The 25,248-nt window shown below is 42.8% G+C and overlaps 1 protein-coding gene across 12 annotated transcripts in view; it reads left to right on the forward strand.

The window, feature by feature from the left end:
• The window catches only part of cacna1g (calcium channel, voltage-dependent, T type, alpha 1G subunit), a 386,801-nt gene that overhangs the window by 339,008 nt on the left and 22,545 nt on the right, over nt 1-25,248 (forward strand). For 10 of the 12 annotated variants that reach the window (XM_039787919.1, XM_039787908.1, XM_039787916.1 and 7 more), the window contains 6 exons: nt 7,936-8,087; nt 11,693-11,802; nt 14,461-14,591; nt 19,763-19,833; nt 23,117-23,195; nt 23,476-23,597. In XM_039787919.1, coding sequence (XP_039643853.1) covers nt 7,936-8,087; nt 11,693-11,802; nt 14,461-14,591; nt 19,763-19,833; nt 23,117-23,195; nt 23,476-23,597 — 665 coding nt within the window. The remainder of the gene's footprint in view (nt 1-7,935; nt 8,088-11,692; nt 11,803-14,460; nt 14,592-19,762; nt 19,834-23,116; nt 23,196-23,475; nt 23,598-25,248) is intronic. The other 2 variants (XM_039787910.1, XM_039787914.1) reach the window with 1 other exon arrangement.

Below are 25,248 nucleotides of genomic sequence, written 5' to 3' on the forward strand. Positions count from 1 at the left end.
TCTTTCGAGGATTTTTTTTCTTGCCGGTTTGTGTGTAGTTGACAGGGTCTGTGTTGATCTCGTTGCGCTCTGGATGTGAACAACAGATTCGACAAAGGGAAAGAGGAAGGGTAAAAAAAAAAAAAAAAAAACACACGTTGTCATTATACCGGTAAAAAAAAAGCTTCCCATCGGTCTGTACCTTGTCATCACTGTTATCCTTGTTGCTCCGCCCTCCACTCACGCCGTCCAATCGCTTGCCTTCACCATTCAGTCCCCCATTTCAATTGGTCCATCCTGCTCAAGTATGACTCAGAAAGAGGTGTGTCAGTCTACCACGTGAACCAGCACTATGTGTGTTAAAGAGTGCGGATGAGTGAGTGTGTGCGTGCATGTGTCTGTGTGTGTCTGTGTGTGTCTGTGTGTGTGTGTGTGTGTATGTGTGTGTGTTATCATGCCCTGTCATTTTGAATGATGTCATGTTTTCTTATTTTCTTCTGGACTCCTCAATTTTTGCGCTGCTGCTCCTCTCTGTTCCTCCCCCCGGTTGAATTCATTTTTCTCTTCTTTATCGGTTGTGTCTGTGTTCTCTGTGTGTCTGTTTGATCTTTAAGCACGGCAGCAGAGCATTTCGGGAATTCCAGTTTAATCTTCTTTTTTTTTGTTGTTGTTGTTGTTGTTGTTGATTGTTTTACAGTAACTGTTTGTGTTGACAATTGTTTGGTTTGTTTTTAGACTCACTGTTTGCTGGATTTCAAATTTGGACACCCAGTCCTTGACATTGACACATTTTGTCCCGGCAGACACCGAGTCTCAAGGTTTACTACTGAGCCATTAAGCACGAAAGGACAGGGGCATAAAAGCAGCCGCCGCCGCATCCAACCAAATATAGCGCCTCAGACATGTGAAAACGCCGCTGTTTCTCACTGACATTGGACTCATTTCCATCCCAGATCGTTTGCCTTCACAAGCGCGTTGCTGCTGCTTTTACAGCCCGTGTCCTGCTCTTTCCTACACAGCCATTCTTTTTCATCATCTGAGATCCAAACTTTTAAGTCCCTCCGTGTCATCCATTCCCTTCAGCCATAAACGATCCACGCCCCAACATTCCAATTGTCCGGTCAATCTCTGACGGAACTGCCAAAAAACACATAGATCTTTCGAAGGACATTCAGAGGACATCCGGCGAGGCGGAAACCATTGCACCAGTGAATCAAAGTCGTAGCCGTGTCTCGTGTTGTTTTAGAGATTCATGGCCAGGCCTCCTTTTACATCGGGAGCAACTCGCACAACATCCTTTCCACTTCACGACCAACCGCTCGCACCCACGCTTGATCACCGCATTCTGGACAGCCTGTAGGTTCCACTGTGTTCCAGACCCCATTTCTCGACACATCCAATTCAATCCAACCCGCGATCAGCCTCACGGGCGCAGCACGCCCACGGTGCTGTGCCCTTTCCTGCTCATCGGTCCGAAAAAACCCAATGACCCTTACTGTGTCTGTATTTCCCAACAAAGACCGCCTCGGAAATGTATGGATTATGTTTTTGAGCGCGGCCGCGTCCAAAAGCAACTCCCAGGCCCAATCTCCAGCCCGAACCATCCTCACCCCCTAAAGGTGAGTGGAGAGTTAGTAGGTGTCCACGGAGGGGAAGGTGAGTACACTTGAAGGCAAAAAAAAACAGAGAGGAATAAGGCTCTTGGGGTTGTTTTTGGACAGGGAATTCTTTACGTCTTTACAAAGTTTTTTTCCTTGTTGTCTGTCGGACCGATTTTCAACGGGGGTTTTAGATCTCTTTGCAGTCAGTGGATTCATCAGTAAACGTAGAACACCGAATGTCCACAGGATCCGGCTGCGTTGCGTTCCAGTCAAAGCGTTGTCACGAAAGGGCTTGTATGATATCCTACGAAATTAGGGCGACCGCCGGCCGGTCACGTGACGACCTTCCACGTGACAGTTAAGCTTAGTGGTCTTTATAGTTAAAGGTCCCATGACATGGTGCTCTTTGGATGCTTTTATATAGGCCTTAGTGGTCCCCTAATACTGTATCTGAAGTCTCTTTTATATAGACCTTAGTGGTCCCCTAATACTGTATCTGAAGTCTCTTTCCCGAAATTCAGCCTTGGTGCAGAACTACAGCCACTAGAGCCAGTCCCACAATGAGCTTTCCTTAGTATGTGCCATTTCTGTGTCTGAAGCTATTGAGGAGGAGAGGGGGGGGGCAAGGTGGAGGGTGGGGGTGTGGCCTTGACCAACTGCCACTTTTCTCGTTTGAAAGCCATGATGTCTCTCATGGGTTGGCCAAATTCTCTGGGCGGGCAAAGCAGAGAAGGGGGATGTAACCTTGCTTGTTATGACCTCATAACAAGCAAGATTCCAAAACGGCCCATCTGAGCTTTCATTTTCTCAAAGGCAGAGCAGGATACCCAGGGCTCGGTTTACACCTATCGCCATTTCTAGCCACTGGGGGACCATAGACAAGCTGGGGGAACGCATATTAATGTTAAAAAACCTCATAAAGTGACATTCTCATGCCATGGGACCTTAAAATTAAGCCCCCATTTTTTTTTTTAAATAAGTTACTGTGAGCCGGGTACAGAGCAGCGCAAGGTTACGGTCATTTCAGCGGCCATCAAAAGGTGACTGTCCTGCGGCGACGACAGTTAAGTTTAGCTACCAAAACGACCAGTAAAGATTAGAATAAAAATTGTGGTTTGGATTAAAACAGCAGCTGTAGTAGTCCCGGGACACAAACACCTGTTTCCTAGGTGAAAGTCTCGTGTTTTTCCCTTAACCTCTTCCCATCCACCCCGACATCCTCCTACGCGGATCTTTGCGCTCTTATAGAGCAGCAGTCAATACGGTGCATACAGTAATAAATACGTGAAATACATACTTGCAGTGCATTACTTTTCATAGCTACACTACCAGTCAAAAGTTTGGGGTCACTTAGAAATTTCCATTCCACTCCATTATAGACAGCATACCAGCTGAGATCAGTTGCATTGTTTTTTTTTTAACCAGGGCAGCAGTTTTCAGATTACATTATGTGCTTACATAATTGCAAAAGGGTTCTCCAAAGTTTTCAGTTGGCCTTTTAAAATGATGTCAGATTAGTAAACAGAATGTGCCTTTGGAACATTGGATGAATGGTTGCTGATAATGGGCAATGTAGATATTGCATTAAAGATCAGCCACTTCTTTCAGTCGAGAACCCTTTTGCAACCCTTTCATGTACATTCACAAGTAGATGTCACGCTTCAGAAATGCAAACTTCTACTACAAAAATAGGCCGGTAATGCCGGTAGCGAGACGCTCTGGTCAACACCGGTTAGAATGGCCACGTATCATCTCCGGCAGCCACGATGAGACGCGATGAGACACGACGTGACGCGGTGCAGCAATATCCGGTGGACATTGATCATAAAAGTGTAAAAGTGCAAAGTATTGTCAAAGATCTGTTTTGGCGAGACCCAACATGGACAGCCTAGCCTGTTTTTGTGACGTCACCTCAGAAAGACGAAATGTATTCTATTTGTGCCAACAAACACAAAATACCTTCGTTATAGATTCTAGAAATGAACACAACATAATGAGATCTAAGTCCCCCAAACCTATGAAATGATTGTCCTGGATGTTCTGTTAAATGCACACACAGAACGGGTGTCAAATATGAGGATGGAGATGCAGAGAGCAGGTCTGTGACAGGCCTCCGTACAGAGAGGTTTGCGGTGTGTGCCTCTGCACCCATCCTCCTTCCCTGTCGGAGCTGAGAGAGAGAGAGAGAGAGAGAGAGAGAGGAGGCTGCCACGTCAGTGAAGGTGGAGAGAGAGAAGACGGGGAGCAAAAGTGGGAGCTAAATAAGTTCTTCATCCTACTGAATATCTTTGCAAACTGTTGCAACGTCATTCCGAAATAAAAAATTCCGATGCCAGCGTGACTCAAACACGGGAGCAGCATTAACATAACTAATTCCTCATTACGAGCAGCTCTGCTCTTTCGGGGGAAAGTGAGAACAGGAGAACTGGGGCAGCAGTGTAAGTTGGCTTCCTAAACTTTCACCTTTCCATTCCCTTTCCTCTCCTTTAGAGACCAGTTGAGCTTTAGCCGGGCTTTCTGTCCCTCTCTGTCCTCCCACTTCTTCTCCCTTATTCCCCTTACGTCTTGTTCGGTCTCGCCCTCTTCGCCCCATCCATAATATTAAGGGCAATGCCTACTTACTTCTTCAAATTACTTTTTTTTTTGTTTAAGAGAGAAAGTGAACCACTATAGCATACTCACCTCAGCTTTCCCATACTATATTATGTTCTTTATCAAGATAAAGTAGTAAAGTGGCCTTGTATTTCAATGCACGGGGGATGTAGATGTGACAGCACATAAACCGTGCTAAGAGAGGAAAAAAGTTGTATAAAACAACATATTTAGATGAATGAGGGAGAAGAGAGTAGGAGGTGAAACAAAGGGACTGCTATTGTCTGCGAGTATGGCTCGCCGCGCACCTGCAGACAGTAAGTAGAGCGGAGTAAAAATAATGTTCGCTGATCCAGCGGATGATGGACGATCTCGTAAATAGGAGCTCCCAGTGAATGAAGAAAGTTGTTTTATCCCGCAAGGGCTATACACACCTAACTGTCCCCATTCAAACACATACCCCGAGATGCTTTGAACCTGCTTTATCACTGTCTTTTCATGGGCCACATGGTGAAACGTCAAAAAAAAAGTGTAGCCTCATTTATAAAAAAAGAAATGAGGAAGTGTTGCTACAGAGACTTTATAGGTGCTAGAAGAGCGAGCAGGTGACTGAGTATGTCATCCTGTTTTTAGTGCGTTCATTTAAAAAAGCTAGACCAAGCGCATTGTTTTTCACTCTCTGGCACGCACATCTCCGTAGGAGTTCAGGAGCAGTCAAACTCCCAACACTAGCTGCCCTGTGGTTCAGACGCTACCACCGGCATTCAGGTTCATCTCCCCTGTTGTCAATATCAATAATTTTGCAGCAGGGAGCAAAATCAGCTTTCAGCCAGGATGACCCTGAACCAAACATAGAATAACTAACTCGAAGCTCAGCAGCAGTGCAGGCCTCTGCCAAACCTCAACAACTCTCCAACTTGCAATGCTCATTCAGTCATTCATTTCAGACCGGTCCGTATTCTTAATATTCACCTCTTACTACTCCGCTTCACTTAGTTTTCTCTTTCTTTAAAGCTGTAGTGCTGTAGTGCGTAGTTTTCTGTCGTCCCCCATGAGGAATTCCGAAATAATGACAACAACACTGCCGGCGCATCCCACGTGATACCGTCTGCGATCGCGCACCACCCCCACCCTTCCTCCACGCAGTTGCTAGTAGCCAAGGAGGACACGGAGGATTAAAAAAAACGCGATGGACTCTTTAGAAGAGGTCATTATCTTCACTCGAGTTTCTGCGCGTGAAAGTCGCCTGACGCCACAATCTTCTGAACATAGCCGTCCAGAGAGAGTTGTGTGGAGCTGATAGTCTTAATTAGCTTTGTAGCAACTCATCTGGCAACGGCTTGAATGTAACGGACGTTTATTAATATTAAAAAGTTACGCACTAAAGCTTTAAAGGGTTACTCCACCGATTTAGTATGACGCAGGTTTTTTATTTATTTTTTTTAACACAGAACCATCTGAGAAGGCGTCTTTGGAAACTTGTTGGAGAAGGGCAGCCACTTTCAAAAAAAATACCTGGCAGGTGATTGGATGAATCATCTGTCTATCCCGTCCGCCATTGTCGTTTTGAACCAACGGCTGTCACAAACACCTAAACCACAGCCGTAGCTGCCAGTAGCCCCTCACAGACGCCGATTGGTGCATTTGGCTGGTAGTTCAGACTCAAAAGCATTAGGTCGGAGCCTGACGAGATGGATTTTCGCGAGATATCGCGAGAATCCAGCTGCCGTGCAAGATAATGCAGGTTGGGGAGCTTGTGAGAAACGGTCTTTAAACTAGAGACCATCTTGCGATGGGGTCAGCTGCGATGCCAAATCGGGCCAGGGGCGTAAAGTGTGTACAGGTGGCGCATTGGCCCCTTCCCTACTTCCCACCCCCCTATTTCCGGCCCACTTGCTCGGACCACACCCTTCGTAACATACATGTTTTTTGGATGTGTACATGAACAAGCCAGATATTTTTTTAATGGCTAAATAGGACAGCAATAGCAGGTCTAGTCAAGGCGACATAATGGTGACTGATTAGCAGAGAGGGGGAATCCATTGTTTATAGGTTGCAGGCTTTTTTCTTTTTATGAAAATAATTAAGATTGACCATGCGTCTACAGGCCAGCTGATATTGGTGATTGACTGCGAGTGCCACTAATACAAAACTAACATGTTGGGGAAATACTACACCAGAGTCTGACACTTTTTGGATCCATTGATTGTGCACCAGGTAGGGTTTAATTTAAGAGATGAAATTCAATCCCAAAAGATGCAGATATACAGTTTAACATCAGGGATGGATGGGTATTCTGTTAACGGACACTGCTTGCTCAGCTCTCCTGTCTCATTCCCTAATCTATGGGGGGGGGGGACCACTAGGCACACACCATGAATTGCACACACACATATACACACTCGTGGGAATCGTTCCAGCAGCCCACCTGGGCTAATTGGGCAGAGCTCGCAACACCCAAGGGACATTGGGACATTGTCGCGCGCGTGTGTGTGTTTGTTTGTTTGTGTGTGTGTGGGGGGTGCGCTCTGTGTGACCTAGAGCCTCTCCTTCACTGATGGAGTGATAAGGTGATAGATATTAGTGCGCAAGCTTCCTCTCTCCTCTCTCTTCCCCATCCTAACTCCCAGCCCATCCATCAATCCGTCCATCCTCTCTGGATGGAGGAAAGAGGTGAGGTGCAAAGTGATGGATGAGTGTGGAAGAACTTTTCTCCCGCGTTATGTTCTTTCCCAGAGAGGAGGAAAAAAGTTCAAGAAAAAAAAAAAAAAGGGGAGGCAGAGTGATATCAGAGAGACAGAGGGAGAGACGGCCAAATTTCCAGATCGAAATATCCTGACGGCAGCCTCCTCCACGAAAGCCTCCCACGCACCAGTGGTGGAATGTAACAAAGTACATTTACATTTACTCATTTGAGGTACTTGTACTTTACTTGAGTCTTTTCTTTTCATGCCACTTACGCTACATTTCAGATGGAAATATTGTACTTTTTACTCCGCTACATTAATTTGACAGCTTTAGTTACTTTACAAATTAGGATGTGTGCACACAAAACACACATGTAGTTTATAAAATACAGTGTTTATTATCAATTAAACTACCCAACAATATAAGGGCCTACAAATTTAGCTGAAATGATTAGCCGATCAAACACTTAGTTGATTGACAGAACTGTTTGCTGTCCGCATTGAGTACATTTTACTGATGATACTTGCAGTCCTTGCAGGACTTTTACTTGTAAAAGTCCTATTTTTACAGTGTGGTATTAGTACTTTTACTAGTAAAGGATCTGAATACTTCTTCCACCACTGGCATGCACACACACACACACTCAGGGGAGAGTTAATACAAAATTGTTGATCAGAGGAGAGGAAATTTGATTTGATGAGTCCTGACTGCAGACCACAGGAGGGCTCGGCTGGACTCTGTCTTCCTCTCTGTCCGTTATCTCCTCTGCCTTCCCCTTCTTAATCTCTTCACATCTCTCTTTATATACCTCTTATCCTTAATGTGAGTCAGCCATCTTGAGTGACAGGACGGTGTATGTCATGTTTCCCTAACCACTTCTTGCTTCATCTTTTTTTTTTTTTTTTTTTTTAAAGCAGCTAAGGAGGCTCCAGTCCTCCACACAGCAGGTCTACTGTACAGTGTCCCGGTGTATTACCTCCTATCTCACCTTTTGAACGCCCCCTCCCCTCCTCCTCCTCATCCCCCCTGCTCCCTGCACCCCATTCCACCCCCACTACTTCCCCCCTTCCAACAGAAGCTCAGAGTAAGCCCTACTACTCGGATTACTCCCCCACTCGCCTGCTCATCCACAAGATGTGCACCAGCCGCTACCTGGACCTGTGCATCACCATCATCATCGGGCTCAACGTCATCACCATGTCCATGGAGCACTACCAGCAGCCCCAGGTCTGATCTGGGGGGGGGAGGAGTAATGATGGGCTCTTTGTTTCAAATGTTCACGCCTGCGTTTTAATTATAATTGTCACTCATATGCACTTCACCTCCTGGGCACTGCCTAAGTGCTCTTGAGCAAGGCGCAGAACCGCCCCCCCCCCCTCCCCCCCAACTGCTCGGGGTGCGTCTCCAGCAGTCGCAGCCCGCTCACTCTGACAAGTCTTCATTTGTGCGTGTATCGGACCCGAGCATGTGTGTGTATTACAGTCCTGTGTGTTCTAACAACATCCCCACTGGGGATCCATAAACAGTATAAATTAAATTAATAATTATATATTATTATTATTATTATTATTATTATTATTATTATCATTATTATTATTATTATATATAATTTAATTAATAATAATTAAAAATAATTATCATATCCATGGCTGTAATTGTTTTTAAGGCTTTACCACCATGCCAGAAATAAAATTCAGGAAAAAAAAAAACTAAATTCTGGCAAATGTTTTAAAATTGTTTGGGCATGAAAATGACCAGGTTTAAAAAACAATATTGAATATTGGCACAGAATATTGGATATCTGAAAAATATCAGTAATCTGCATTGGTCTTTTAAATGTAATACCATTGGACTATTTGGTTTTAATCTTCCTGGAAATCCAGCTTTATGGCTTCCCAGGACTTCAGATAGTGTCATATATTCAACCTGTGCCAATAATCATAAAAAAATAACGTTTCAGAACACCGCTGCTCGTTATTTAAACAAGGGTGAGAAAAGGATCAAGTCAACAGAAAAAATAAATAAAAATAGGATAAGAATTGTAAAAGCCTGACTAAGAAAGGCAATTGTGAACTATAAAAGGGAGGTCAAAACAATAAATATGAGATTAGTACATGTAACAATCCCTCACAGTCAATAAAAGAGAGAAAGACATATTAAAAAGGTTTAAAATAATGCTTCAAACTGTATAAATTTAAGGTAACCCTAGGGATCCACAAATTCCGCCCATCTGGTACACCCAAAGGGTAATACAAATCATACGTATCCTAAGAATCCACATCAAGGTCTGCTGTGGATTCTTAGGATTTATAGCCCATAAGTCAATCGCCACCAGGCAGCTGTTCCAGTTGGGATTTGTCTTCCAATCGTATTTGAAATATTTCTATCGATTCAACATATTGTTGGCCACCCGCTGCCAACTCATCAGAACCCCGAGGTGGAAGTTCAAAAAAAGGTGGCTGAGGGAGGTAAGCTGAGAGATAGTATTTGGCGAAATTCCACAAGAGTTAAAGAAGATTTGAGAAGAATACAGTGGAGGTTTCATAAGGCTAGATAAGGAGAAATTATGGCATGGTAGATGGGAATGTAAGTAAGGGTGTTATAGACATATGAAGTAGATAAATAGTGGAATTATCCTGGGGAAGAAGAGGACTTTTGGTAGAGTAAAAAGGTTATTTCAGAACAGAAGGTTGTTGGGTAGAATAGAGCAGTGATGGAGTACTCGAGTACTGGACTCGACTTGGATTCACGCCCTGATGACTTGGACTTGGACTCGAGGATTTATGAAATCGGACTTGTGCATTCATGAAATAGGACTCGGAAGTTTCTGACTATTTTTATGTGTTATAGGCAGTAATAAAGTCCTCGAGTTCTGGATTCAGACTCGAGTCCGACCCGAGTTGCTAATTCTTTAGACTCTAACTTGTGACTCTACTCTGGCTCGAACTCAGGTAATGGTGAGTCGGGCTTAGCCTGGTCCTACCAGACTCTGGTACATTTCATTTGTACAGAGAGTCCGGCCTCTCTCCATTGACAAGTGTTAATTTCCTTGAAGGCGGGTACTCTGTTGAAGTTTAAAACTATTGGATAGCGCTAGTGTTAGCCTTAGCCAACTCCTTCACCACTAACGGAGCGAGCTGGAAAATCTAACTTTTCCCGAACCCCGTGGGGAGGAGGGCCACAACATCATGGCCACCAACACAACTCAGCAAAGATTGTTCTTGCTCGGGCTTTAACTTCTGGATATTCGGCAGCGTTGCCACAACGGACCGAATGGCTTTGTTCGCATCTTTCTAGCGCACGTCCTCAACGTCATCGTTCTCAGCGACTCCCTCTGTTCGCTGATTGGACCGCCAAATATTTGGCCGGAGAAAACCCAAGAATATACCGCAAACCCAGACGGAGTACTGAAGGGAAATGAAAATTGAGCGGAAGTACGTAGGAGGACAGAGCAAGGCTAACTCGTACTTGGATTCGGACTCGAACACTGGGGACTTGAGACTTGACTCGGACTTGACAGTCGGTGACTCAACTACAGCACTCGAATATACTGTATTTAAGTCAGAGATGTCAAGGCACTGTTTGTAGCAAATGGTTATACAGTTAATAAACTGTTGTTTGGTATAATGGAATGTCTCTAGGTAAAGCAGAAGGTCTTTGGTTAGTATAGAGGGTTGTGGTGTAGAATAGGTTGTTGGGTAGAATAGAAAATAGTGATTAAGAGATGTATCAGAAACTGGAACTAGCTGTGAGTCGATAAATTGCCACCAGTAAGGATTTAGTGAAATCCCTGTTGACCACCAGTTCTATCCCCGTCTCGCTGCTGAAGGTCAGTTTTTACATGCAGATGGGCACTGTGAATTCTCCCACGGGCAAAAAAAATGGACACTTTAATTCAAATGGCCTTTTCATGGAGAATGAGGGAAGGACGAGTGGAGGATGATGTGAGTGATCTATTAATGGAATGGCTAATTCTGGAGAAGAAGACTGAGTTTACAATATGGACCCTGAAGACTGAAAATGCAGGACAAAATGTATATATATACAGAGCAGAAATATTATTCACCATAGCAAACAAGTTAGTGTAACTGAGTCACATTGAACATTTCTTTTTTCTTTTAAAAAGTCAGCAATAAAAAAAAAAAGTGCGATAATTTCCTCATCATAGTTTTCAGTGCAGCTTCAGGACATTTCATTAAATGAGTGGCAATGAAACCCACAGCTTACTCTGCTAAGATAACAGACCATTTTAATGCTAGGTTTACTGACTTGTTAAATGTCCCATATGGCAAAAAGTGGGATTTCCATGTCTTTTTTAATATAAAGCAGGTCAAGGTGCTGTAAAAATACTGTGAAAGTATCAAAAGGCTCAATCCACAGAAAAATGCACACAGCCTGTATTCAGAAACTGTGTCTTTAAAAGAGCCATCAGGACCATGCTACAGTTGTGATGTCACAACTATACTATATATAGGTAGAAAGTGTCGCCACAGTGCTGTTACAGTCATTTCCCGGCTGCAGTGACGGTGCAGAGACTTCAAGAGCGCAGGTGTGAAAGACCCAGAAACGCTGACCAATCAGAGCAGACTGGGCTTTTTCAGGAGGGGGGCTTAAAGAGACAGGCGCTTAAAAGGAACGTTTCAGACAGAGGGTGAATACAGGTATATTCAAAGAAAATTAATGTGTTTTTGAACATTAAAGCATGTAAACAGGTTCTAGTAGAAACCCCAAAAACAAATATGAACCTTAAAATTGGCATAGAATGGGGCCTTTTATATGGATACTTGTGCAGTTTATTAAACTTTTAAAATTTCTCTCCCCAACATTCTCAGGAGTTGGACAAGGCATTAACGATCTGTAACTACATCTTCACCCTCATCTTTGTTCTGGAGTCGGTCTTCAAGCTGGTGGCCCTCGGCTTCCGACGCTTCTTCAAGGACAAGTCAGTATTTAACCGCCATTCTTCACCAAAGGGACGTTATGACCTTTGTCAAACATTTCCGACACCGTTCAGACAGGAAACCTGAATAAACATTTATCGCCGTTTAGCGTTTTTTGACATTTGAGTGGACGTGACATTGTAATAGATGGGTACCGTTTTTTAACCTCTGAGTCATGTGGAAAATCTGAGGCAGCATTCGGAGAGAGCTTAAATGAGCTTTTGCTAAGGTGCTCCAGTGGATGGCTCCCAGTGAGGCCTGTATGAATACAAACGGCCTCGTAAAACACCCATAAAACACGCTGCCTTAGATGATTTCATAGCTTTGAAATCCCTGGCTTCCCGCTGAAAACCACACAATAATGAACAAACGCAATCACAACAGCACAAATGTATACTACCACACATCGCATGCATGCACGTGCATACAGACACTAACACACACACACACACACCTCAGTGGAGGCGTCATGTTTTTGGACCAGGGCTGACCACCAAGGGCTCCATGATGTCCATTCTCTTTGCCAGAGTAGACCATTATCCTTTTTTGCATTTGGCAGTGGTCCAGTTTGATATTATCTAAACACACAGGAACAGGAACACACAAACACAACATTTAGCCAAGATCCCCCATGACTACTTTGAAAATCTCATTGGCTTGTAACTTGATTTTTCTTGTGTTGATTCACACACTTTGAGTATCTAAATGAGGATGTGAGCGATGAACTACAGATTGGACTCTGAACGCTGCTCATGGACGTTGACAAACCCAATTAGTACGACCACCCACCACTAACCTTCACTGACTTTTTGGTCTCTTATTTTGTTCCAAACATTTTGTTCAGTGCACATTGATTGCCTAGGGGCTGGAAAACACTTTAATGTCAAGTCAAGTTACAGTACCTGGGAAAGAAAGTAGCCTGCCGACTACTGATCGGAGTGTTAGAAGTAAAAGTCCTCTAAACCAGGGGTCTTCAACGTTTTTTAGGCCAAGGACCCCTAACCTGAAAGAGATATGAGCAGGGACCCCTTACTACATATATTATGTAAGTTATTAATTAAGTTGCATATTAAACTGGGCCTATAATAACGTGTAAGGCAGCCTAAAGCCTTTACACAGAGGCCTACCTTTTTTATGATAGCCTACAATACTAAGCTACTATTAACATATTCATATATCATGTTTTAATGTCAAACATACATGTGGCAGGCACCTGTATGTCGAGGTTGTTGTTGTTTTCCACAAATAGGCCAGTTTATCTTTGCTAATAATATGTTGCATTCCTGTTAATGTATATTTTCAGACATATTTAAAAATATATATAAAAAAAGAGCATTTAACAATAATTTGGCGGCCCCCCTGCATTGACTCGAGGACCCCATAGAGGTTGCGGACCCCCTGTTGAAGATCTCTGCTCTAAACCATACAACGATATAGGTTGTTTATTCTTACCGTCTAATACGACCCACAGGAGCGCTTTCCGTCCTCATATCTAAACGACAGAACGTAGCGGCCCGGTTCTAACACGTCGTTGGGCACAAAACTTACTTGGTTAGGTTAAGGCACCAAAACTACTTAGTTAAATTTAGAAAAAAGATTGTGGTTTTGGTTAAAATCATCTGTTACGTTGCTTAACTTTCGGTTTCTAATCTGACGCAGAATGTGGCGTGGTTCGGTTTTTGTTCTGCGCAGTTTTATTTTTTTTAAACTCATCGTTTACTTTTATTTTCAAACGGGACCCATTTCCTGGGTGACATTCCTTTTAGTTTGAACCATCCAACGCTCCAATCTCCATCCTTATACCATGTCCCCTTTCTTCCTGCTTTGCTCCCGTAATTACGGGTGGCCACTAGAGGGCACTGCCGCTACAAGCGTTAATATAAGTTGGAATATTGCTTCTTGAACAATTGACCTATGGAAGCGTTTTTCGGGGGAGAACAGTCTCTAAAATGAAATGATACCAGTGCTTGATCTGCCTCATAACACTGAAATGGTCTGCACACTCCCATGCATCCACAAAATTGTCTCTAAATTGAAAGTTAATGTGATAAGTTAACTGTGTGTGTCAAACACTAACCCCTGTAACCTCGAAAGGTTGTAGGAAGCTTGTTGTTTGCTCCCTCACAAAGCTCTGCAGCTGGATTCTTGTCGGCTGCATTGCATTCTAGTGACAAGTTTTCACAGCGGGGATGGGAAAAAGTTCCAAGATGTTCATAAAAACTAACTGCAGCACTACTCCGTAATTCAGTTCGTCCTAGTCAAAAAGAACATTTCAGATACCCACAATGTCATTTGTTTTTCTATCCAGAACGAACATTGTAGATATCTGCAACGTAATTCTTACTAGGAAGAACTCCAATTTCAGATATCTACAATCCAATTGTCACAAGTCATCATTTTATTTTTTCCAATATCCAAAATGAAAAAAATAAATAAATCATTCCAGATATCCAATGGCTTGGCATAGTTCTCATTTACTTCGACACTTTGGTGCCCCTTCATGTGTGAAGCGCGCTGAGAATGTCAGATGCTAAAACCTGTATGCTATAATGAAATGAACTGATTTTGGCTCTGGTTAGAAGTGTGGGCTTCTGGGATGTCATCGCAAGTTATTGGTTTTGAAGTTAAAAGGACTGGTGTGTGTGTGTGTGTGTGTGTAGGTGGAACCAGCTGGATCTGGCCATCGTGCTGCTGTCCATCATGGGCATCACTCTGGAGGAGATTGATGGCAACACACTGCCCATTAACCCCACCATTATCCGCATCATGAGAGTGCTGAGGATCGCACGAGGTATGCACCTTCTGCCTCTACACCTGACCATCCACATCCATCCATCCATCCATCCATCCATCCATCACAACCCTTTCCTGACACACTCTCTCACACACACACACACACACACACACACACACACACACACACACACACACACACTCTTTTTCTCTCTTTTCTGGTGCTGCACTTTTAAGATGCCTTGTAACCCAGCCACGTCCCTGGGACTCCTCTCTTTATCACTTTAGCGTGGCATGTCTCAGCAGGGTGCGGGCACGTGTGAGCCGACCAGATGGCACAGGGAAACGCACAAGCGCTGAGAAGGAGCAGAGAGCTAAAATATAGAGACAAAGACCGAGAAATGGGAGCGATGAGGAAAAGACAGCTAAGGGTGGGCGAGAGTCGAGACACGTTGTGACAGTAAGTGAACTGAGCTGCGGGAAACTGAGACTAGGTATGGAGTGAATACATGAGAGGAGAGAGGGAAGAGAGGAGGAACAAAAGAAGGAGGCAGGGATGATGAACAATGTCTGACCTGAAAATAGATCATGAGAAGTTGGAAAAGAGGGGCAATTGATGTTAGAGTTAAAAAAAAAGTTGAGATGAAGGGAATGAGCAGGAGATAAATGAACAGAGGAAAGGTATGTCGGTGGGTGAGAGAGACAGAGAGCATACAGTGTATCTGGATAGGGAATACATGGTGGAAATGGTTGGAGGAGGTTCTGAATAAGGGAATTTAGGTTCAAAAGACTTTGGCAGGAGGGAAAGAAGAGGAAGGGAAAAGCAAAACTGCCTGTGTGCTTCGGGCCGATTACTGTCCAGGTAATTAAAGATAAGAGAAGGTTGGAGGTGAGGAAACGGGAGGAAGAGGAGAGGAGAAGGGCAGCAGCATCTGTTTTGTGTGATTACTGAATGCGTAATAAAAGAAGTAGCACGGAAGTCACACAGAAGACTAGGCACAAACACATGCTCTCGTGTGCAATGTGTGTGTGTTTGACACACATTGCGATTCAGCGGGGTACAATAGTTGGCTCATTTTTTGTCTGGCATCAGCAAGTATCTCACGTTCACACTGTATTGTTTACACACCGGCTCCATTGTAATCACATTTTAACTTCCCTTTGCCAGTACAGATGTACGAGCTGCATCTTCTGCTGTTTGAAGCTGAAGTTTTCATCTCTGCTTTCACAACTCTCTCAACAATCTGAATTTGACAAGTTTGATTCTAAGCCTAACAATAGACGTGTCCGAATTATTTTTTTTCACTGCCATTTAGCTCTTTTGAAATCCAGTTTCTGAAACCTGACAACCTTAGGAGATGCGACAGAGCTACAGTAATAAGACAGTGATGGAGATGTCAATCAAGCCCCGTTTGGGCCACTCACAGGGTCCTTAGGAAACGGCTAATTGAGGAATGCACAGACCTGTACATTTGGGGAAACTAAAAGAAAACGCTCCCCAAGCGCATTGTGCCCAACATAGAAGAGCCAACTCCTCAGGTCAGGACCCAGCACAGTCCCTCCAGAAAAACGCGATTATGCGATCGCATAATTCAATGCATAATCAGCCAAAGTCCGCATATTTATGCGCGGGCCGCATTTTTTCAAATACGCTGCACTTTCGCCGCATAAATTGCCGATTTCCACGCAAAATATGGGGGGCTTGCATGATTTCATAATCCCCGCATTTTCGTTGCAAAAAAGTCACATACAGTACAGGCCAAAAGTTTGGACACACCTTCTCATTCAATGCATTTCCTTTTTATTTTCATGACTATTTACATTGTAGATTCTCACTTAAGGCATCAAAACTATGAATGAACACATATGGAATTATGTACTTAACAAAAAAGTGTGAAATAACTGAAAATATATCTTATATTTTAGATTCTTCAAAGTAGCCACCCTTTGCTTTTTTTCATTAATAAGGGGAAAAATTCCACTAATTAACCCTGACAAAGCACACCTGTGAAGTGAAAACCATTTCAGGTGACTACCTCATGAAGCTCATTGAGAGAACACCAAGGGTTTGCAGCGCTATCAACAAAAACAAAGGGTGGCTACTTTGAGAAATCTAAAATATAAGACATGTTTTCAGTTATTTCACACTTTTTTGTTAAGTACATATTTCCATATGTGTTCATTCATAGTTTTGATGCCTTCAGTGAGAATCTATAATGTAAATAGTCATGAAAATAAAGAAACACATTGAATGAGAAGGTGTGTCCAAACTTTTGTCCTGTACTGCATCTTAGCAGAAAGTTGAAAAATGTTGTGTTTACTTCACACAAGAGCAGCCATTTTCCCCTCTTGCCATGGGAACGTTATGAAATGACGTCATTACGCGACGTGAACATCATCGAAAAGCAGGGTGTTGGGGGGAAATCACTTTTTTTTTCTCTTTTTCATCAAACCGTAGCTTTTGCAAGTTCCCGCAATTTTTGCAAGTTCCCGCCATTTCATTGCATAAAATTGCATAAATATCCCGCATATTCCATCGCATTTTTTATGAAAACGTGCCGCATAATCAAGGATTTTTGCCCGCAACCATCACAAAAAAACTAATTTTTCTGGAAGAACTGCCAGTAGTACACCTGCAACTGAAGGACACGGGACACACATTTGAGGACAGCAATGTCCACATTTTTCACGTATTTATTTGCTGCATGTTATTCCTCCTCTCTCCCCCCTTTCATGTCTTCAGCTGTCCTATAAAAAATAAAGGCCTGAAATGCAAAAAAAATAAAAAATCTTAAAAACAAAAAAAGAAGAAGAAATACATATCTGGAACTCCCCACTAGTCAGTCAGAACTAAAGAAGCCTTTTAAATGCGAGGCAAAACGTCTTCAAGAATTTGTAGAAAGTCCAGTTGCCTTTGCTTATCACAGAGTCTAATCGAGTGTATTACGGGTATGTAGAGGTGTTCAGTGCAAACAAATATGGGCTATAGGGCATTGTAACAGAAGACATACTTTCATGTTTCAGTAGAAAAAGCAGCAGTGTAAATAATGCAACGAGCGATGGCTGAATTGCATTTAGCTGCTTCAGTTTCAGGCTCCTGGTGTTGTGCAGGCTTACCAACGGAGGCTAACGGGGCCATCTTTAATATGTTTCTACTAAAACAACTCAAAAGGATGCGATGGAGAGAACTTTAGTTTGATTTGGTAAGATGGGCAGGAAGGCGCGATTGCTGAGAAATGTGTGATGACTTTATTGTTTTGACGTTTTGGTTACACCCATTAGTGCGTGAGGACCCCATGCAGACATTAGCAGCAGTTTCCCAGGTGCTGTTTGATTGGATCTTTAAATTTGCCAGCTTTAAATCGAGCTGCAGACATGGCTTGACGCTGGCTTTTTACCCGAGGCTCCTGAGTTGAGAAATTTAGGAACGCATGAAGAACTTTAGGCAATGATAATTTATATGTTTTTCCTTAGTAATGGGAAACAAGGAGACATTTAAAGCAACATTATTTAATTAATTTCAGTACAAAAAGTACACTATTTTTATTCTTATTATTCCTGCATAAACTGTATAAGGTTAAAAGTTTATTTAATGTCATTGTACGAAACAGGGTTGTTAAACAAAATGCAGTTATAGTCCCTTTATGATACACAAGAAAAATGAAAACAGTAGTGCATTCATGTAGGGCATTTATGGAATTTGCATCAGGAGGTACTGTATGTAAACAGCAGCAACAAAAACACTGGTGATCTCAGAGCAGATATTATAACCGGCATCTTAAAGCAACACTAGAGAACTTTTCCCGCTTTGGTCCCCCTACAGGTTGTCTCATTGGAACTACAGCTCGCGCTACCCGATCTGGCAAACTTGCATAATGTAATGTAATGGGACAATTCCGCTTCCAACCTGTAGGGAGACCGAAGCGGGACAAGTTCTCTAGTGTTGATAGAGAAAAATTGACATCTGGGAAACTTTGTCCATCAACTTTGACTAAATTTGAGCACCAAGCATCGTCTGATCTAAACATAGAGTCTGCCTCCCCCCGTCCTGCGCTCTGCCAATTGTAACAGCCTGATCCAGGGTGCCACGATGGATCCACGCCTGTGCAAAGATGCGGGCGCGGCAGTCTCCGATGCTCCCCTTGCTGGGCAAGCCCAAGTTAGTCCACACTAGCTCTTATCCTGGCTCCCTTCCTTCTCACACCGCCCACGGCGGCGCTTGGTCCAGCTGGTTGGTTGGAAGCTGCTATGGGCAGGGATCGTCTCAAGGTCCGCAGCACTTAATCCAATGCCCGCGCTTCCTTCTCCATTGTTTGATGAGTGATTCTAAATCATAGGCCATACGCGCTCCAGTAACAAAGGCGGTAAGACAACAAATTAAAACATGGCAGCTACTGGCCCCCTCATGTGCAGAAAACGGCACTGTCGAGTCTACCAGGTAACCATTGGAAAGTTCAGTATAAGCACAAAGACTTATGGGATCATGCAGGGACCATACAATTTATACATAATATTTAAGCATACTAATATATTTACCATACATTTTGGAAAATATGCTTGTTCGATTTTAGTCAAGAGACAGGAGAGAAGTCTGTTACCACTCTCATGTCTGTATTGTAATTTTAAGGGATAACACCAGCAGCCAGTTAGCTTAGCTTAGCACAAAGCCTGGAAGCCGCGGTGAACAGCTAACGTGTCTCTATCCAAAGGTAAAAAAAATCTCCCTCTCAGATTTAATCCTAAAATCTTTGACTTGTTGCAACCCTTTCTTGTGTGATGAGTTTTCTTGTCACGGTGAGGTTGTTGGACAACTAGTGGAGACTCCTGGAAATCACTGGCCCAGGCTGGCAAAAAAAAAACATCAATTTTTTGTGTATCTCTACTTTTCCACTAATTATAATGCATTATCTATCAGTCTTGGAGTACCTCCATTGGTACCCAATCGCCATACCAGTGACCTCATCAAATTGCGACCCCAATCAGGAAGATATGACCTCAATCAGGCTATCTGAAAGCTTAATGTTGTTCAACAAAAGGAAATCTGTGACTACACTTACGGGAAGGAATGGGGGGTTTGTTTTTAAAAAAAAAAAAAAAAAAAAAATTAAAATAAAAAAAGATAAAAAACAAAACTTTTTTTTCCTTATAAAAAAAATAAAAATTTTTTTTTTTTTTTTTTTTTTTTTTTTTTTTTTTTGTGTGTGTGTGTGTGTGTGTGTGTGTCCACAGTTTTGAAGCTCTTGAAGATGGCGGTGGGGATGAGAGCTTTGCTGGACACCGTAATGCAAGCCCTGCCTCAGGTACACAGTCAACTCCGTTAAATAACATCCACCAAAGCCACCTTCTCCTTCCACATCTTTATTTTTCTCCCTGGATCTTTCATTTTCCTAACACATCCCACAGAAGCTGTCCTTAAAATTACATCCCAGGAGCATTTCTTTTTGGTACAGAGTCTTCTGTTTCAGGGCGTCCTTTTCCCATGAGCTTTTTTGCCAACTCTAGAGACTTATTATTTGCATAACCACCTCCTGCAGAGACGGTGGAAGTGAATGTAGCTTCAGGTTTTGTTTTGAACGACGGTGGGCGGATTTGAGAGTGGTGGAGTTGGTAAATTAGAACAACTTCCGTGTTCGGATTGAGAGAGAAAATAACGCTCAGTCCTATGTTCACAGCATTCTTTGATTCTACCTCTGTCTGTCATTCAAAGAGAAAGTCAGTGTTGTTCCAGGCTAATTGCTCCTAGAGCTTGTCAGAAGGGTTTATGATTAATAAATCCGATAATAGCGGGTGGTGGGAGTGGGAGCAGGTTGCCACATGCTGATTAGCATTGACAGTAGCAGCAGCGACAGATCCTAAAGCTTTTCATTACCTAAACCCACCTCTGTATCAGAGCTGTTCTTCCCGTATTATCCTTTTCACTCTATTTTATTCAGATTGGCCTTATTTTACTCCTTTGTGTCAGTCACTCATTTATGGCATTCATGCTTGCAGTTTACAGTGATAATTTCAGACAAAGGTAGACAAAAAAAAGAGTTGATTGAAAACGCCCTCTCTGACGCTCTTTACCTTTTAACGTTTGGAGTTGTGGAAACACAAAACCTGCCAAGGGCTCTTGAATATGAATATGTACATGATATTGTCCTAAACAACAGCCGCATGCCCCAAGCAAAAAGTCAGAATTCTTACCAGTTAATGATCCATGTAGAAGACCTGGAAATAGAAAGGGGAAGTCCCTCCCCATTCAGGCTGATCCCATTGGGATCTTATTTTGTAAGAAACATGGACGGTAGTGAACGGGGAGAGAAAAACAGTTTTTTTTTATCCCTTTTTAAATTGAGCCATGAATTACACATCTGATGTCCGTCAATTTAAAAAAAAACATTTTGCAAGTCAGGGAAGGCTCAGTTTGTTGTAGTTTCCATAAGGTCGTAGTACCACTTAGTGTTGTGTCAAACCGATCAGTGAACTACTGTACATATCTCGCCTCGCGCAATATACGTCACCTTGCTTGCTGCTCCGCTTGCTCAATATCTAGCTAGCTTAGCTCTGTTCCACAACACATACTTAACCTGATGTGTTTTATCCAGCAATCCATCCAAGTTGTATCAGCAGGAGAGCAGATGAACGAGCAAGATCTGTTCTTCTTCTTCTTCTTCTGTGCTCGTGTGAGTAACGTTACATACGAAACACACAGGCATCATAGCTTCACAAGACGTCGCTTATGCAACTTTGGGGCGAGTAGTCGTTCTAATGACGTAATTTCACAGTCTTATACTTCAACAGTTTTACGACAAACTGAGACTTTCTTCACTTGCAAAATTGTCTTCTAAATGGACGAACATGTGTTGTCCATACAGCATAGTATGACCATTGCCATTGACACGGACGCCAAGTATCGATCTTTTATTATATATGTGTTGGTCAGTTTGTCTGCTTTATTTTGCAGCAATAAAACTGAAGTGAGACAAACCAACAAAGACATTTATCTTTTTAGATAAAACAGATGTTGAAAACGTTTTCCTTTGGGGGCATCATTTGAAGCGTGGGGCCGCTGGTGATTCCCACCCCTACCATACTTTTTTTTTTGTCGAAGTAGGGTCACGCGGTGGTCCACCGGAAGGTGAGGGACTTCGCCTTTCGAGTTTAGAGTTTAGCTGCAATTGCTTGAGTCTAAACTTTCTTCAAATCTAACAGAGCAGGACAGAGCTGCTAACGGCAGTCTATATTATATAGTGGGGAAAAGACTACACAGTAGATGTGCTGGATGTCAGCGGGGCGTTTTTTTATGTTTTTATTTACCAAAGAAGCTCAAGTAAAGCTCATTTACTACTACTACTCAGCTAGTCACCCAGATATGCTAACATTTTCGGCTTACGTTAAAGCAGATGAACACTGTTAAAGGCCTATTCCGGCGCAAAATGAACCTAGAGGTTAATTACACATGTGTACCGAGTCGACCGTTGTCTGGGATATGTTTTCCTGCTAATCAAATGTGACCAGTTTTAGGGCAAACCGCTAGCTAATAACTAGGGTTGGGCATCGAGAACTGATTCCTAATCGGAATCGTTTCAAAAATTACGATTCCATCGGAAACTTTATTGGAATCGTTTGGAATCGTTTGGAGGATTTGGTTTCAAATCTGATCATAGGTTCCAAATTTAATATTCCCAAGTTTTGGTTTCCGTAGCAGCCATGCACTTGTTGTGTTGCAGCCGTGCAGCACAGTAAGCGGAGCTCTAGTGTGGCTTTATTTTGCATTGTAAAAGCTGTAAAACTGCAACCCACCTATGAATCAAAATAAAACTTTCCTCTTATTTGTGAAATAAGCATCTAACCCGTTTCAACTCCAGCACTCAAAGAATCGGAATCGAGAATCGATAAGAACCGGAATTGAAAGGAAGAATCGGAATTGGAATCAGAATCGTTAAAATCCAAACGATGCCCATCCCTACTAATAACAGTAGTCGTCTATCGACTAGTAAAAAGAAATCGCTATTTCTATACCACTTACAAGGCTCAAACTAGCGCCACACTTCCACGGTAGCATAATGAGGGTCCCTACATGTAAACTGAAGCATTGAGAACTTTGTAAGTGTACAGACAGTTTTTTAAAAAGATAGTTTATAAAGACAGTACCGTTCGCGTATACAGACGGGCGTCATCTTGGGAAAACAGTCACGACCAGTCGAACGACGAACGCCGTGTAACCAGTGACAAGTAACATAGCTCAAGCACGGCGTTCTGCTTTTGGAAAGGGTGAAAAGAAAGAAACCACCATCGCAACTCTTTGAATTCTCTCTTAATGCAGCCCCATGCTCCCCACTTACACATGAAATCCCAAGTTTGACAGGCCTGCCATGCCTAGTTAGAGACACTAAGCTATAATTGGACGATCGCTGTTCGGGTGGAGTTTAACAACTTGTCGATTGCCACAGTTTACATTTTCTCTTGGCTGCTTCATCATGACCCTCCGTTCGTTTTCTCGCTGGAATCAGCTGTTTGTTGTCCCTCGTTATTGGTTCATTCTGCCGTGGATTTCTCTCCTCTGACTAATGCCTCTCTCTTCCTGTTGTCTCTCTGCAGGTGGGGAATCTGGGTCTTCTCTTCATGCTCCTCTTCTTTATATTCGCAGCGCTGGGAGTGGAGCTGTTCGGTGACTTGAGTAAGGACACATGCACCATGTAGACAGGCAGTCAAGACACACAAAGACTCGCACACTCACATTTAATCGTCCCCTTTGTGGGTTTAATCTATCTGATATTAATTGCTTCCTAAAACCCTTTGATGAATTGCCATATTGATTTCTCTTTCAGAGTAAGAAAATAGCATTAGAGTTATTAACATTTGATTGCAAAAGCCCTCTGTTGTTACTACTCTCTTTATGTTCATTTCTCTCCTTTGCTGTCTTCTTCTTCATCCCGTCCCTGCTCCTCCCTCCCCAGTCTGTGATGAACTCCACCCATGTGAAGGTCTGGGCCGCTATGCTACATTCAAAAACTTTGGGATGGCATTTCTGCTGCTCTTCAGAGTTTCCACTGGAGACAACTGGAACGGCATAATGAAGGTGAAACGAACACTTCAATGTAGGGTCCCGAAGACATACATACACGTGCTGCTCGTTCATTCTTATCTATATGCACATTCATCCAGCAGGAACACAAGAGGCAAAGCAAGGCAAGGTAGCTTTATTTATATAGCCCATTTCTGTCACGGGTACAATGTCGGACTCAAATGCTCGACTCAACACGGAGTAGAAGGTGAGTATGTTTATTAAAGAATAAACAATCCAGGCAGTGGTACAAATCCAAAAGGCAGAAGACGTGGTCAGGAATACAAACGGTAGGTCTGGTAACACAGGATGCATACACAAGAAAACGCTGGAAAGAGAGAGACATGAGGAGCTACAACAATCTGGCAGGGAACAAGTGAAACAAGGGGGTATATATACACACGGGGGATGGGAAGACAACTACACACAGGTGAATCACATTAGGGCAGAGACAAGTGATCAAAAATGGCAGGAAACAAACAAAGGCAGGAAGTCAAGTGAACAGGGATACAGACAAACAGTGAATATCAAAATAAAGCAGGAAATCATGAAAACAAACAGAAAACACAATAAGAGCGGAGGCAGACATGACAATTTCAGCAACAAGGCAATTCAAAGTGCTTTACATAAAAAAATGATGTATGAAATAGAAGAATTAGAGTTACAGTGCAGTGTAAGAAATGAACAAATTACTTGATTTAGAAAAAGGCAGCATCAAAAAGAAAAGTCTTCAGCCTTGATTTAAAAGAACTTAAGAGTTGCAGCCAAACCTGCAGTTTTCTGGGAGTTTGTTCCAGATATGTGGAGCATAAAAACGCTGAACGCTGCTTCTCTGTGTTTAGTTCTGACTCTGGGGACAGAAAGCAGACCTGACCCAGACAACCTGAGAGGTCTGGATGGTTTATTATGTAGCAGCAGATCAGAAATGCCATTCAGTGCTTTCTAAACCAACAGAAGTATTTTGAATTGAATTCTTTGAGAGACAAGAAGACAGTGTGAAGACCTCAGAACTGGAGTGATGGGATCCACTTAGTGTGTCTTTGTGAGGACTCGAGCAGCAGCGTTCTGAATCAGCTGCAGCTGTCTGATTTATTTTTTAGGGAGACTCATGAAGACGGTTACAGTTATCACTCAAAATCATTTAAATATTGAGCCACAGCACTGAAAATCTTTTAGATAAAAACAGACTCCCTGAACGCCTTACTCCCGACTCGCGGTCCACTCTAGTCTCCACACCGCTGTCTTTGGACAAGAAGTCACCTCATGAGATCGATGTTGTTGTCAGACACTTTTAATAACAATCTGAGCCGGTCAGTGGCAAAAACAATCACTTTTAGTGGACAAAAAAAATCAAGGCTGCACAATTGCCCCATTAGGTTAAATTGCAGCTGCGTTCGCAAGGGTCGGTCACTGCGATTTCGCTCAATACTGGAACAATTTCAACGATTTTTTTCTTCACGTCAGTCCATTAGACACAAATGCATGGGGAGATGGGGTCCAGGTTGAAAGAAACAAAATTACCCTATCAAGTGATAGTAGGCTGACTTTGTAATTGTCTTCATGTGGCTGTTGGAATTCAGGTCTGAGTCCATGACTCCACCAAGATTTTCTGGCTTTGTCCGTTGTTTTTAACACTGCCGATTGAAGCTGAGCGCTGACTTGTAAT

This window comes from Perca fluviatilis, chromosome 21 (genome assembly GCF_010015445.1).
Source record: "Perca fluviatilis chromosome 21, GENO_Pfluv_1.0, whole genome shotgun sequence".
In the NCBI taxonomy this organism is placed as follows: domain Eukaryota; kingdom Metazoa; phylum Chordata; class Actinopteri; order Perciformes; family Percidae; genus Perca; species Perca fluviatilis.